Below are 15,668 nucleotides of genomic sequence, written 5' to 3'. Positions count from 1 at the left end.
TTTAAAAAAAACAATACGTCAGATATAACATCACGTTTAAATAACTATTAAAGGTAATCGACGCTTACAGTAGCAAACACGCATGATGGATTTAGCACCAGCGTCTTATTGTCTTTTGTTTCTTCTTCGTCTTGCTCAGCGGGATAACGAAAAACAGAAAGCTTCGACTATAGCAAAAAGGAAAAAAAATGTTTACACGGGCCATAGCCAAGAGAGACTTTTTTATATGCGAAAGACGAAACAGAAATATTGCATTAGAAAAAAGTATTAACAAAATTGTGAGAAAAAGTCAACGAAGCCTTTTTCAGAAAAAATGGAAACGACAAATAAATATATAATATGTCGTATAATCGCGAACGCGTTTGATATAATGTTATACGATCGTGTGGAAATGTCGATAGACGCCAAAATAAACCGCATGTTCTGCACCGGCATTGAACAATTCGGCCGATCCCGGCAGAATTAAAGGTGCGAATGAGATGTTTGACGTGGACCGTCGCGTCTCGCCGTCGGAATTCGTCCCGTCGATCGACCGATCGCGTTCACCCGGTTCACCGCGTTATTAGTTATTATTGACGCGCTGGCTCAATATCCCCCTGTGGTACACGCGCGAATCGCCGACGGCGTCGGAGTCTCTTTCTGAGAAACGACGCCGAAACGTATCTAGCCCCCCTTTATCGCCGTAAGGTCGCGTAAACACGGCGGCTTCGTTTTGAACCGGCGCGACGCGGTGCCGCTTTGTGTTTTTTCTTCTTTTTTTTTTTTTCACGTGCGCTATACGAAAGACTTTTCTAACGTCGCGGCCGAGACGCCAGAGGAGAGGAATTCCCCCCTCCCTCTACGTCGTAAGAATAGAGAAAGAGAATCTTCATAGCCTTGTTGTCTCAACAAGCGCACGCTCGTCGCTCGCAGTCTCGCAGTCGCACCGGTCGCACGTCGCACGCAGTACGCATTTACGCATCAGTACTCTGTCGGTCGCAGTTCGCAGTCAGTAGTGGTCGGTTCCTCGGGGGCGAGACACGTGACACGCGCGTCCGTGCGCGATTTCCGAAAAAGCTCTCGCGCGCAAAAGCTCGCATCGAATCTTCTACGGGGCCGTCGCGTCGTAGCGCGACGGATCATGTGCGGCATGTTACCCACACTGGAAGAGAATTCTCTGTTTCCGTTCAATCCCAGTTTGGATGATGAGATTAAACGGCTCTTCGACGTCACTCCCAACAAGAGGCCTATGCCGAACGGTACGTTTCGCGCGCCCCTTCTGTCGCCGATTTTCTTAAGTGTAATTATGAAGATTGCCGAGGATCTACGCTGCGTTTGCGGGATAACACCGCGATATTTACGGTTTTGTGGATTAACTTCGTTGAAAAGTTCGTCCTCTCGTCGTGTCGCATCTACGCCTATATCGTTTGAGAATCGTGCGATTAAACATTCTTTCAACGTTATTCATGGTTTGCTCTGATTGCTAACTGTTGCTAACCGACTTCTGATTTTGTGTTTTTACGGTCTGTCTCTCGGACTTGGTTCTCTTTTAACGTTTTCTAGTTTTTGGGGAAGCAAAAAGGGATCCCGAGAAAAAGGATTCACTTTTACCTGTCACGTATAAAGCTCGAAAAATAGAGAAAATAAAGGCTTTTACTACGTTTGTTTACATCGTACGAATTTATTACATTTATTAACTTTAAATTAACTTATCTCTTTGTGTTTTGTACTTCCTTTTTACTTATTTTTGCGTGAGATACGATCTTTTTTAATTGTACCTGCAGTATTTGCAATGTTTTCATTCCCGGCTTCTCCAATCAAGCCAGGATTCTCCAATCAACAATGCATGATTATTTCATTTTAAATGTAAAAATAAAAAAAAAATGCTTAAAGACAGAAAAAATATAGCACGAAGGCTGTCAAAGATCGTTTTGGTCGTTTCGGGTGTTAACACTCGATCCTACGGTCCTATTCTTTTTCGTTGAGTGCAGAGGCACGTACTTCATAAATCTTCCCCAAGTGCTCGAAGGATTCTTGAGAATTTCCTGTCATTGACCAAAAACCATGCATTGCTGTTTAAAAGTAATAATATAAAAAATTACTAAACATTCTATCGTTTGAAAGTTTTTTTTAAAGACGGAAAAACAAAACTTAAAGCGAGAGTGATCAATTTAAAAGTAAGAAAGACTAATGGAAGAAACGACATCGCGAATTTTCCGAAACAAATTGAGAATATTTTTGAATTTTTGACTATCGCTTATTGAGTGAAATGTGGCGTAAAAGAATATATACAAAAGCCAGATTTGTATGAATTAGGTCTCTCGTGTAAGCAGTAATGTCCAAGCGTAGATATATATATAACGATAAATTGTTTTATAATTTTCTTCCTATATAACCATCATCAAAGTATTTGTTGCTTGGTTCATCGTTGGTCCAATCGCATCGACGTATCGGTCGCTTTCACCGGAGATTTGAATGCGCGGAGCTTGTACTTATATGACGGGAAATGTTCGTTAAAGAAGCGTTATGTTGACTCGATAAGAGATACGGAATCCATAACAAACGTAAATCTCTGTTGTCGATTTATTTCCGACTCGTTGGCGAAATTTTTCCGGGACTTGTCGGCACGCGGTGCACCAAAGATTTTTTTCGCGTCGAAGCCGGACCGCAAGAAGAAAGCCGCGTTTATTTGTTCGTCGATTTGTCTTTTCATGGCACGCACCGATTACGAATTGCCGGCAATCTCCTTTCGCATCTCGCACGTGTGCATCTCTCTCCGTCGCATATCGGTCGCTTTGCGAAGTGCCACTTGTGATCGTCCGCAAAGAGCGGATATTTTATCGACGAGGAGACAAAAGCCTATTGAGATTCGTGCAGATATGTTTATTCTACGATGCCGATTGCCGACGATGACGACGTGACAACGACGATGATGTGATTACCGTGTGCCCGATATAAACACTCGAAACCACACCCGACCCGAAAACGGTCGTGTGTGTTTACAAACCCGCGCCCTATCGAATTACATACGTTTATGCGTGCATCACCGAAAAATGATTTCGGTACTGCGACTTCGAAAGGATGTTCAATATTTTACATAGATTTACGTAGATTTCGCTGCTTGATTACCGCTGCTGTTGGATCTTAATTTTATCTTGCGTTAAAACCGTAGGAAGAAAAGTTTTTGTTTTTTTCTTTCCTCCATTTGTATCTATTAAATTTTTTTAACGATCTTATTTATGCTTCACCGCAGTTGAAGAGATAATGGAAGACTTTCGACACAATGGTCGCGACTATGAATATTGCCCAGATGTGGAGACAGACATGTCGAAGCAGACTGCATCACGGCGAAAGAAAAACAAAAAGCCCTTGCCAACGGAGTGCGTGTTCTGCAGAAATAACGGTGAAGAGGAGACGTACTATCGGGAGCACTTGCTGAAAGATGTCGACGGACGTGTTCGGTGTCCTGTTCTCAGGTACGTATATATTAAAAATCTGTGATACATTTTTATTTTTTTACTACAGTGTCACAGATAGACGTTTCAAATATTTCGGAATTGAATGTTCTTTCTTTAAATATATCCTCTACAGAGAGGGTGCTTTTAATCTTTCGTTTAAATTTGTGGGTTCTATGGAACTTTGTTCTTGAAATGGATACCTTATTGATACCCCATAGATATTTCCCATAAGCACAGCTGCACATTTTAGTACAGGCGTTCTATATTTTTCAGTAGAAATATGAAAAACAAATTAGTGTGAAGAAATCTTCTCTATTTTACTTCTCCGTTTTACTATAAGTTGTTAGTCCCATAGCACTGGGACACTGTGGAACCTTAATTTGGGCGGAACCGTAAATTAGGCTACATTCACCATAGCACAAACCATTTTACACCATAGAGTACACCATAGACGTGCCAAAAATAAATAGATAAAAATGCACAGAAAAGAAAAGCTTTTTTTCAATTAAGACCTTTTTCCCTTTGAGTTTTAACCACATGTTATATCAATCATACGGTTTTTTTTGTTCTTAATAAAATTCCTCGAAGATACGATCTGTGAATTTCAAAACTATTCTTAATATTTTATAATATCTCCAGTATCGTAATAAATACTTTTCTTCTCTTATTAATCCGCAAGAAAAACGAAGACGATTTTCATCCTACGATACATTTTTTTTATCCATAATCATATCCGTATAATTCGCATCTGAATTCATGTAAAGCGATATGCGGTTATGTTGTGAGAATACAATAGTGATACAGTCGAAATAGTTGCCGTACATTTAAAGAAGAAAAGCACTTATAAAATTCCAAATAAAGATATATTGCGTAAAAAAAGGGTCTAAAATAAAAAGAAAGGATAAGATCTAAAATTATTTTTTAAATAATCTCGTATAATAATCACTTTCTTAACGATTTTACTTATAATCGAAGAAATATAAAAGAAAAGTTTTGCTTAAAGTTGTCTTCAGCGGATAATTTCACGAAACATGATATTCGGAATTTGTTTTCTTTTCTTTTTTCAACGTTAAACAGTTTATAACAATTTAATGTATAGAAGATAATATTTTTTTGATTGGTAGGGCTTATACGTGTCCTATCTGCGGCGCGACCGGTGACGAGGCACACACGGTTAAGTACTGTCCGAAGGGACCGTATAATCCCAATACCATAACCACACCGAATGCCTTTAAGCTCTTGAGGAACTCCATGGGCAAACGTCGTAGCAAGTAAGAATTATTGCCACTTTCCACGCAAGCGTGGAACATTTTCTTGCTTCTAGTAATAAATTTTAATTTTTGCGAGCGAATTCGTAAATACACGCGAGTGTATTTTAGTTACATGTCTATGTATAAATTGTACATAGATAATGAACAAATTGTAAATGAATATAGAAAATGTTCCAATAAATTAAAATATAATTTATAATAATCTCATATGTAGTATAGTTTGGATTAAGAAAGTATAACATCCTCCCAACGAAAGTAAACTCTTTTTTTACATCAGAATTTTTACATTTTTATATTATTCTTTTAAGTATATTAAAATTTATTACATAATTATTGAATGCATATTTCTTGCAACGCGTTGAATTTTAGTTTACTTTAAGCCATACGATTTTCTTCTCTTTGATAATACATGAAACATAAAAAAAATGTTTATATTATGAGACAATTTTTGCTTTAAAATAAATACAATTTGATAAATGTTGCAATAAAATTTGAGAAATAATTTTACGTTTGTGCCGTCCTCTACTGCAAAAAGAAACTAAAGAAAGAGAATTAAAGAGAATATTTTTGTAGAAAAAAATGTCTCTTCAATGATTAAAAGATATAAATTAAAAAATTATCCGCGAATATATATATTCCCGTGTTAATAGACTTTTTCACGCATTTTTGAAAAAATATCAAAGCTCAACTATCGTGAAATGAAAGAAACGTTAGAGAATATTATCTTGAAAACTTGTGCGATATACCCCATTTCTTTCCTCTCTTAGTGCATTGTCTCTGTCTCGTTTAACAAAAATAAGTATAAATAAAACTTGGACATAATGATATGTTCTAGGCGAGAATTATATTAGGAAGAAGTACGAAACGAGCTACCTTTCGCATGTCGATATCAACTGGTAATAGAGGCTATCCCCGCATACGTCCAAGTACCAACAAGTCAATCTAGTTCTCTAGGTTATTGTATACAATGTTTCTTTCTACATTTGTCTGTAAACGTGAATAATGACAACCGACGTGATCTCGCACCCTCACGAATACGCTGTAACACTGGTTCTAAATCGAGATCGAAATTTGACTTTATTAGTTGTTTCGCTATCTCTCGCATTTTTTTTATTTTTATATCCTTATCTTTATATCTTTAACATAACCCGTGATGTAATCTACTTCTCGCATTCTTCCTATTTGCAGTCTAATTTATAATGCAAAAATTGCACTGATAAAATGAATGTCGATTTAGAACGAAAGCTGTGTATCTCGAGAGTCGCACGATTGAGTCGATTCAGCGATTATATATACATTGTGTTTATTGCGACATGTCTTTAAGGGTTAATTGCGATTTTTGTTTCAAGGATAGAAACGTGTAGAGATTAAACGTATAGAGGGAAATATTATACCAACTCGGTTTAGGTATTACGTCTTCGCGACAGGCAACAATTTTTTCAAGATATTTAATATCTTAATTGCGATATTTTTAATATCCGATTGTTTCTTAGACGATTATGCAGAAACGTATTTCGACAACACTTTCGTGATTTCTTAGATAAGGAGACTGCATTCCAAAGATTCTCAGTACAAGTCTGAACGGTCTGCGATAAGAACAGGGTAGATTTATAAATCGCCGGATCCATTTTCAAGTATTTACGGATTTATATTTGAAAAGGACTACACGAGTTATGGACGTATCACATTTTGGACATAACTCACATTTATATTCCATTTATGACATCCTACTGTTGGATTTTATTTGTCGAGAATATCAATACGACGATTGACGTGATTCAGCGTAAGAGAAACTCGTTAGAACTTATATTTTGGACGTATATGAAAATATGGTTTGGCACTTTCTTTAACTTTTGAAGAACTCGATATTTTTTACCGTGTATGGCCGGATATAAATCATCAAGGAATATAGGATTGCATTTCTTTTTGCGCAATGCAGCATTTACAATACCGACAGCTTGACTTCGGAGACGTGTTCGAACGAAAATCTTGTACAAAATTTATTCATTGCACGCATACAGATGAGAAAGAAAATCACGTTTCTTAATTTGCCTTGACTTCGAGAAATGACAATGATTTTTTAAAGAGAAAAAAGAGAAATCTTATAGCCTTGCCTAGACATTTTAGTCTCAGCATTAGCTTCTTATTTTCCATTTGAAAATTTATTTCCTCGTAGCGTAAAGTTAGCACCAAACTTTTGCAATCAGGACACACGCACATCTTTATTTTTATTTATTTTTATTTATTTTTCATTATATATACGGCGTTCAGCGGAACGTTTCGTGACAATTGTGTGATTTACGTCATGATTGCATCTTACTTCGCGAATTGTTATTAAAATTATTAATTTTCAATATATATATATATATATGTATACATATATTATATTACTAGTTCCTCAAATAAGAGTTGTGATGATAACATGTGCTTTATCGAAATGTTCAATTTTTATATTTTATGATATATGGTATAAGAGAGATATAAGAGTTTTTGATATATATATATATATATATATATATATATATATATATATATACACATATAGATAGATATATATACATACACACATGTATTAGAAAGTTTTACCAATGTACGAGAGATAACTATGCGCATAATTAAAATCCGTGCACTTTCGCGACAGTTTTGAAATCTATATTGCGGAAACGTGAGACTATCTGCCGATATCAAACGTTTCGACTGGAGACATGAAAGTGACCGTTTGCTCTTACTCCAACAATGATATTAATTTCATGTCAACGTTTGGTTCGTGGAAGCGTGTCTTTTGCGTGATATCCTATGTCTCTTCCTCACAAGTCCGTAACCCATAATCATGCCTATATATTTTATACGTTTCTGTGAATATTTTATTTATCCCGTCCCTCTTTCCTCTCATTCATCCATTGTTATAAAACTTATTCTCAATTCCATACGTTGTTACGAGCTATTGACATAATCAGAGTGAATATTAGGTCGAAGAGAGAGGAAGAGAAGAGAGTGTTGTCACTGTCAGTTTCACCACGATATTGTCAAGGCCGTCGAAACAAAAGCTTTGTTACTAAGACCGCGCTTTCCCGTGTTTGTATATACGCAGCTGGTTCTCGCTTCGCGGATTTGACAGTTCGTGGAAGGCGTATGGTTTTTTCCCAGTCGACGCTTTCCGATGTTCCTCAAAATTCACTAAAGGACACGTTTTGCTTTCATATCGTTGTCATATACATTGTGTATATATATGTATATTTAAGTATATTAAATATTATTATACATACATATATATTAAATATTAAAAGAAGTAAATGTGTACAAAGATCATATTCGTTGACGGTGAAGACAGCAGAAGAAATGATATATTTTTCAGCCTAACATATTTTTGTTTTCGAGAGAGAACGTGCAAATTAAACTTCCTGAAGCTTCCTCAACAAATATGACTTTCTTTTTAATTATTATTATTTCGAAAAGTTTATCAAATTGTGTGAATTACGTGAGGACAATTTCGTGACAGAAAGTGTGTAGTTTTTTCTTTTTTCTTCGTAAAATTGTCAATCACCCATTAGATAAGTTTGAAGCGTTCCACTTATTGTTACGGGTTAACTTAACATTGAAATTTCAGTGAAATTTGGGAACTTTTCTGTTTTTTTGTTTTCGTTATCTATGCGATATAAAATAAAATGTTTAAATGTAGTACGTAAGACATATAGCATAAGATAACTTAATTTAACGTTTTATACACGTTAGTTTAATTCCTTTTATCTCGATAATAGATAAAAGCAGCTAATGTTTAAGTAACTTTCGTTTGCGAGATTTAACATATCACACATCACAAGCATTTGTTATTATAAATCACACGATCTTTAAAACATTTCAATCCTTTCTCAAAGAGATTAAGAAAATTTATCTTTTGCTTATGAATTTTAATTAATAATAATCTAGCAATAATTTCATCTATGTAATTTGTATATGTGATTTTCAAGAATGTTTAAATGATTTCTCGGGTATAGGAAAAGAGGCATTTGATTCCTTTTCCTCATAATTTACATTATTATAATAATATCTTTATCTCAACAAAAGGATAAATATACATATCTCGAGATGTGTTTAATCCTTAAGAATTTTAAGAATGTCAGAAGAAAACTATCTAGTATTTTTCAATCTCGCTGTGAGATTGTTTCATAACGTCGCGTATTATCTTCGCTTCTTTCCAAAATTGAAATGTTTTAAAAGTTTCATATCTACAAGAGAAAAGAAAAAGATAACATATATTCGAATATTAGAAAAGACGATGCGATGAATATCTCAGTTTTGTATCGCCATTTTTGCGGAGTGTTGAATGATATGTACAAATATTACAAAAATGTTCCTACTAGAAATTAAGACTTATTATAGTGTGCCAAGTGTTATGTTTCTAAAATGTTGGAACATAGTATTTTCTTGTAACTTGTATTACAAGGCCTACCATTTAATAGTGCGAATATGTGCTTATATTTTTGTAAGATGCGCGTCTCGTACCTTAACGGCATACGTGGCCGAAGTTTAGAATTACGCAGTTGTTTACGCGGGGGTGCCGTGATAATACACCGGACTGATTCATAGTAAGGCGCGAGATGACGTTACAGAAATCCGAGACCGCGCAGTAACGTTCGCGATTAAGAACGACAACAGGTGATAACGGTTTATTAGGAGTACGAATAAGTACTGGATTTTTCATGTTATATAACATGGGCAGAAATTTGAAAAGAGAGAAAGCAAATTTCAATTCGGACATGCCCATGGTAATTCAGCGTGTCCAGTTGCACGTTTTATAAATTGTATAATAATATTTATTTTGTCGCAATTGCCGCCTCCGATGTCGATTGAGGTTCACCCGATTACACGTTCCCGCCTGCGAGTGTTGAAATCTATCGACTGATTAAATTTTACGCAAAACCCAAAAAGCTTTGTTGTACTCGTCCAAAACGCGTGCGTGCTCGCGCAATAAAAACCTTTTGGATTTTTATTTTCTTTGTACCCCCCGCTCTTCCCCCTAACCGTATTATAGATCTCCGTTTATTCGGAATTAATCTTGTGCATTCTGGACACGCCCTTTCTTTTTGTAGTCGTTTGTATTTAAGATTATGTTGTCATAATAATCATCTCGCAATTCCAAATATTTGTAATAACCAAGGATAATTATTATTATTATTATATCTCCGCTATATTAATATATTATTTAAATGTATTTGTACAAAATTGTATTATGTTTAATAATGATTCATAGAGAATATATGCATTTGAAAATGAAAGGTGTGTTTTTTTCCTCACAACGGTATATCGCTCTTTATTAAGTTTTATTCGATAGTAACGCGTTATATATAACGCAACAGAATTTATCAGGGATCTATGTGTAATATTTCCTGCACCCCTATTACAGGTTGAAAGTAAATCGTTAAATATATATAGTACGTGACTGCACCTTTTACGATAATCTGTATAATACCCACATAGATCAGTTTGATAATTCATTCGGTGACCTATTTTTTTTTTATTATTATATTTTTCTCTTAAACCAAAGAAGATTAAAAATTCGCCATCTTTATTGAATGAATTCATTGTCATTTAATATAAAATAAATTATTGTAACATTATCATAACACATATACTTTTTCATCAGTTCAATTTTCATTTTTGAGTTTAGCAATTGTATTATTTAAAGATGCAATTAGCAGTCAAAAAATTTCTATGTAATTGCAAAGGATGTTAGCACATTATTTTTGACGTCGCCTATCGAGTAAGTAGGTCACATCTTTTATATTTGACCAGTTAAACGGATCGTCCTTCGCGCGCACACACATACGTACTATAGAATTATAATTAGATTATTTGAACGTGAAATTATCAATATTAATATTGCATCACGCTTATTTCAAATTTCGCCTCTATCGGATAAATTCTTTTGTACTTACCCGCTTAATCATTTTCTCGTTTCATAACAATATAATTGTACAGTTACAATTATATTATTATTATTCGAACAAGCATTTTTATGTTTAATTACATAATAAAAAATAGTTATCGATATAATTTGTTTTATAAGCGGATAAAAATTGTGTGATCTCTCTCCGTATTTTATTACCACCTAAATATTTTTTTTTTTTTGCAAATTCCTACTCTCTTTAAACGCACGCCGATGCATGACGCGTTGCTATTATATTGCGCCTTCGCAAAAATTGGTCGTATGACAAAAGATAATACGCTATTAGCGTCATATCTGCATCTGAACGTTCCCCATAAACCCGGGAAATACTAGCACATCCTGTATACATGAACGCGCTCGTGTTAAAAAATCGTTCAATAGACAGCGAGCCACCGGATAGTAACGACGACTCGTCGTCATGCGGTTCTACGTGTTGCTGGTGAACACAGTTGCTGTCGCGGTGACGATGATCAGCGTCGCGATCACCTCCGAAAAAGTGAATCGCGGACTCGATCAGATCGAAAGACCGTTTCGAGTTGATAGTATAGTCACTCCTCAAAATCGGAACGTGGAGCCATTTACTGATTCATCGTCTATATTCTTTTTGCATCTGCTCAAGTATAAACCGCGGTATCAGAAGCTAGATAAGATCCCTACTACTACTGCCGCTGCGACAACCAGAGCTTGCATCTGCGTACCTTTTTATTTATGCGACAGTAATCAGACAATCATCACCGATGGGAGCGGAGTAATCGACGAGCGGTGAGTTGATCATCAAAGTTCAAAATTCTTAATTAATCTAATTACTTGCCGCTATAGAGAGAGAAATAGAGCATCCAGGTCTTAATTAACTTTAATCTAGTTCAGATCTATATCAAATTTTATTTTAATTTTATAACCATCGTAATTTCAATTTTATTCATTTTACCTATTTTATCTTTATTCGCCTTTACCCTATCGAGTTTTAATTTTACTTTATTTAGTCCTAAACTCTGATTTATTTTTACTTCCTTTTTTAAGTTATAAATTTTAAGTATTACATTATATTAAGTCGTATTACATTTAGTTGGCTAGCTAAATTAAGTTTCAAGTCAGTCGACATTGATAAAATCAAAAGTGTTTAATAAATATAGAAATAAAATAACTGTGCAGTGCTGGAATATGTCCTGGGGAATTGGATGTCTGCTGCTACCCGCGAAGAACTACACCAATGTCTACGACACCTCCAACTACACCACCAATAGTGACATTTCCAACTACACCACCGACAGTAACATTTCCAACTACACCGCCGACAGTAACATTTCCAAATCCTCCCACGACCGTATTTCCGAACTGTATCTGCGTAGTGACATCGCTATGCGATCCTAACGGAATAGTCACCATACCTGGCGAGGGTATAATAAATCCGCGGTACGGATTGTGCCCCGGCAACCTGGTCTGCTGCAGGATATTGGTGACCACGACGCAGCCACCGACGAATCCTTCCACGACCACGATGACCACGGTACCACCCACGTTGGCCACGACTGCACCACCTGGACAGACACAACTATGCTTCGTATGCGGCGGTGTCATTCAATGTTTCACCTGCATGACTGTCATTACACCCGGCGGTGGTGGCATGATGGATCCCAGATTCTCTCAGATCTTGTCAGACGGAAATGTCTGCGCGGCGATGAGCATACCGTCCTGTCAAAACACGGCATCAGACACGCCGATTACGAACCTGGGCCCGTTAAAGAACGCGGGCACATCGCAGGAATGTTACTGCGTGAAGACCTGGTTTTGCTCTGAAGGAAACACGGTCAGTTTGGACGGTCTTGGGATAATTGACTCGAGATTCACGACGTGCTCGTCGGCAGATCAAGTGTGCTGTCGGCTCGCAGGGATCGATCTTCAGGGTCTTCGTAATGCTGGCACAACTCTCGTGTCCTCGTCCGGAAGTCCCGACGCGAACATACCATCCAATCGCTCGTCCTCGCAGATCGCTTGTGGTATACGGGATAATAGTTACGCGCCGCGTAAGTATAAGCCGTAGTCGTTATATTTGTGTCAACGACGTAGCGCGTTAGTCTTAGGTAAAGTATAAATAATTCAGAACGTTATATTAATTCATCAGGCTACTATAGGCTGTTGCTCGAACAATAATGATAGCAATCACTTACAGCGCAGCCTTTCCCCCCTAACTCCGAGAAAACCTATTTCGCTGAATTCCCATGGATGGTCGCGCTTCTTCTAAAGTCCGCGACCGGCGGTCCTTACGTTTTTCACTGCGGTGCTTCAGTGATCGGTAACGGGGCCGTCCTCACTGCCGCCCATTGCGTTGTGAAGTACGTGTATAGAAAGACGCAAGAAGCGATTTTTCAAAACATCTCTCGCAGTTTCGTTGATTCTAATCGGTTCATTTTTACTTCGTCTTAATTTTCCGACAGCCAAAAGCCCGAGAATTTAATTGCACGCTTCGGACAATGGAACTTGGGAAACAATACACAACCATTGCCTACTCAAGACGCGCAAATCTTCACAATAGTTGTGCATCCGTCGTATTTTAGCGGCGGACTTTTTCACGATGTGGCTGTCCTCGTTTTGGCAGAACCAGTCACTTATAGCGCGAACGTCCTGCCGATTTGCCTTCCCGAACAAGGTATGGCCTTCTTGGCCGGGACCAGATGCTACGGAATAGGATGGGGCAGCGATTCGTTCGGTGAGCCTCGAATTCATATTACAGATTTCTACTTATCATTTCTTTCGGCTTATCAAAAACAAGGGTTCACAATTCACAATTTACAATTACGTTCAGGACCGGAAGGACAATATCATGCCGAGCTTCGAAAAGTGAGTCTTCCTATCATCGATCGAGGGGATTGTCAGACGCGTTTACGAAGCACGAAATTGGGTCAATACTTTGAACTGCATGGATCGTTTATTTGCGCCGGCGGCGAAACAAATAGAGACACGTGCCGTGGCGACGGTGGTGGACCATTGATTTGTCAAGCCGCTACGGGACAATTCTTTCAGGTGAGCTTGATTATAATAAAAATAATATCTTACGCATTTTAAGAAAGAGTTCAGCAATGAACAAAGCGAAATGGACAGATTTAATACTCTCTTTAATTATTTTTCAAATGTTTTCCCTATTTTAAGCATCCGCGTGGCTTACATTGTCATACTAATTATGCTCTTTTAATCAGTAAGATTTCATTATTGTTTTTTTAAATTCTTGTTTATCTATACAATATATTATTAATTTTACTTGCTATTTTAATTAAAGTGCAAATTAAATCGAGCTAAGCTCGCAGGCATTTTTATCACTGAATTTTTATATTATATACTGAACAAAAGAAATAGATTTTTGAATAAATTCGTATTTTAGGCTGGTATTGTATCATGGGGCATTGGTTGCGGAGCTCCTAATGTACCTGCAGTATACGCCAGCGTATCGCAACATAGTCAATGGATAGATCAACAGTTCGCGACTTATGGCGTATAATGATGTGTGTCGTGTGTAGTTTATTTAGTGATTTCTAATGCAACGAGATTGCGATTACGTGCCGTTTACGTATGCTAATATCACTCGTATCGCATAACTTATGACAATTATTATAATAATAAAATGCGATGATATTTTATTAACTTTATATACTTTATTTATCTCTTAATTCGCTCGAGCATCTGTATTTTGTTCAATCTTCTGATCACACAGCGAGTAATCAATGCGCCATAAACACTTTCTCCGAGAACGAATATCTGAATATATTTTTTGTTATAGTTAATACGATAGCGATAGCGATAGCGATAGTGTAACACAAAGCTTATCACGGCACGACGAGCGTGGGAAAGAAGCTCGGAGGTCAAGCATATATCGTTGGTCTAGTTTCAAAGCAAATATTTCTCGTATGTATTTTGAATTTTACGACGAACTGTTATTCGCTAAAAAGTTGAGCACGATTTATTGATACGAGACCAATCTACAGATTCAGAGAAAATTGCCCTAGGAAAATCTATGAAACATGACAAACGTTCGTACTTGCACGACTATATTATCTGGATATGAATAATCAAAAAATTCACAAAAAAGGCTTCCACCGTGCCAATGTTATACGCATTGCCGCGACCAGGATTCGAACCTGGGTTACTACGGCCACAACGTAGGGTCCTAACCACTAGACGATCACGGCTATTGGAAGAATCGAACGGAGTCTCGGAAACTGAGCACAATGTTTGCGCCGATAAATAAACAAATTTTTCAGCAATTAAATATATACTTTGATTAAGACGACTGTAATAAACAATATAGCAAATTACTTATAATAAGATAATTGTATATGTAGCGAAGATAAATTACAGAATTTTGCAAAAGTTAATATTTTTTTCTATATATAATATATATATTTAAAATATATATATTAAATATCTCTTTCTTTCAATATATATATATATATATATATATATATATATATATATATATCATATATATATTTGATATACAAATTCAAGAAATTCTGAAAGTAAATAGTTGACAGTTGACAGTTGACAGTTGACGGTGCTGATATAGCTATTCTCTACAAAACACGAATATCTGAATAAAAGATCGATAAATTATTTTCTAAAGAAAAACGTTTTTTAAGCACATAATTTCGCGTGGTTATAATTTTCAAACGCACAATTTGATGTTACTACGAAAATTAATAAAAAAAAAACTTCCACCGTGACAATGTTATTCACATTGCCGTGACCAGGATTCGAACCTGGGTTACTACGGCCACAACGTAGGGTCCTAACCACTAGACGATCACGGCTATCGGAAGAACTGACTCCAGAACTGGAGAATCGAGTAGAAGACTTCCACCGACCTAATATTTTTCCAATAATTAAATATATACTTCGTTAAATACGGTTAATCAATAATTCATGTAATGTATTAAATTACTTTATACTAAAATAATTGCGTATATTGAGAATAATGTAAGACTTTTGTTATAGAAATTAATATTTCCTTCGCATAAATAT

General features: G+C 36.3%; 2 protein-coding genes and 2 non-coding genes across 4 annotated transcripts; 2 read left to right on the top strand and 2 right to left on the bottom strand.

Moving 5' to 3' along the window:
* The first annotated feature begins 766 nt into the window (after window positions 1-766).
* Nanos (RNA-binding protein nanos) lies at window positions 767-7,850 on the top strand. The gene is made up of 4 exons (XM_077417082.1): window positions 767-1,238; window positions 3,233-3,455; window positions 4,562-4,708; window positions 5,544-7,850. Exons 1-4 carry the CDS (start codon window positions 1,121-1,123, stop codon window positions 5,557-5,559), a joined length of 504 nt encoding a protein of 167 aa, XP_077273208.1. The 5' UTR covers window positions 767-1,120; the 3' UTR covers window positions 5,560-7,850.
* Window positions 7,851-11,046: 3,196 nt separating this feature from the next.
* LOC143903457 (uncharacterized) lies at window positions 11,047-15,059 on the top strand. The gene is made up of 6 exons (XM_077417046.1): window positions 11,047-11,417; window positions 11,808-12,679; window positions 12,826-12,988; window positions 13,091-13,362; window positions 13,459-13,676; window positions 14,032-15,059. The coding sequence occupies exons 1-6, from the start codon at window positions 11,074-11,076 to the stop codon at window positions 14,146-14,148; spliced, it is 1,986 nt and encodes a 661-aa protein (XP_077273172.1). The 5' UTR covers window positions 11,047-11,073; the 3' UTR covers window positions 14,149-15,059.
* Trnah-gug (transfer RNA histidin (anticodon GUG)) lies at window positions 14,765-14,836 on the bottom strand. The gene has a single exon. It is a non-coding gene; the product is annotated as a tRNA-His (tRNA).
* A 326-nt stretch (window positions 15,060-15,385) lies between the features above and the next one.
* Trnah-gug (transfer RNA histidin (anticodon GUG)) lies at window positions 15,386-15,457 on the bottom strand. The gene has a single exon. It is a non-coding gene; the product is annotated as a tRNA-His (tRNA).
* Window positions 15,458-15,668: the final 211 nt, after the last annotated feature.

Source organism: Temnothorax americanus, unplaced genomic scaffold, assembly GCF_048541705.1.
Source record: "Temnothorax americanus isolate GAGA-0224 unplaced genomic scaffold, ASM4854170v1 Scaffold47, whole genome shotgun sequence".
NCBI lineage: Eukaryota > Metazoa > Arthropoda > Insecta > Hymenoptera > Formicidae > Temnothorax > Temnothorax americanus.
The sequence above is the reverse complement of the archived record's forward strand: the minus strand, read 5'-3'. Positions and strand labels throughout refer to the sequence as shown.

Coding starts and splice junctions, on each gene's coding strand:
- Nanos (XM_077417082.1), top strand. CDS start 1,121: ATGTGCGGCATGTTACCCACACTGGAAGAGAATTCTCTGTTTCCGTTC. Junction 1,239..3,232: donor CAAGAGGCCTATGCCGAACG/GTACGTTTCGCG, acceptor GCTTCACCGCAG/TTGAAGAGATAATGGAAGAC. Junction 3,456..4,561: donor GTTCGGTGTCCTGTTCTCAG/GTACGTATATAT, acceptor TTTGATTGGTAG/GGCTTATACGTGTCCTATCT.
- LOC143903457 (XM_077417046.1), top strand. CDS start 11,074: ATGCGGTTCTACGTGTTGCTGGTGAACACAGTTGCTGTCGCGGTGACG. Junction 11,418..11,807: donor AGCGGAGTAATCGACGAGCG/GTGAGTTGATCA, acceptor ATAACTGTGCAG/TGCTGGAATATGTCCTGGGG. Junction 12,680..12,825: donor GGATAATAGTTACGCGCCGC/GTAAGTATAAGC, acceptor AATCACTTACAG/CGCAGCCTTTCCCCCCTAAC.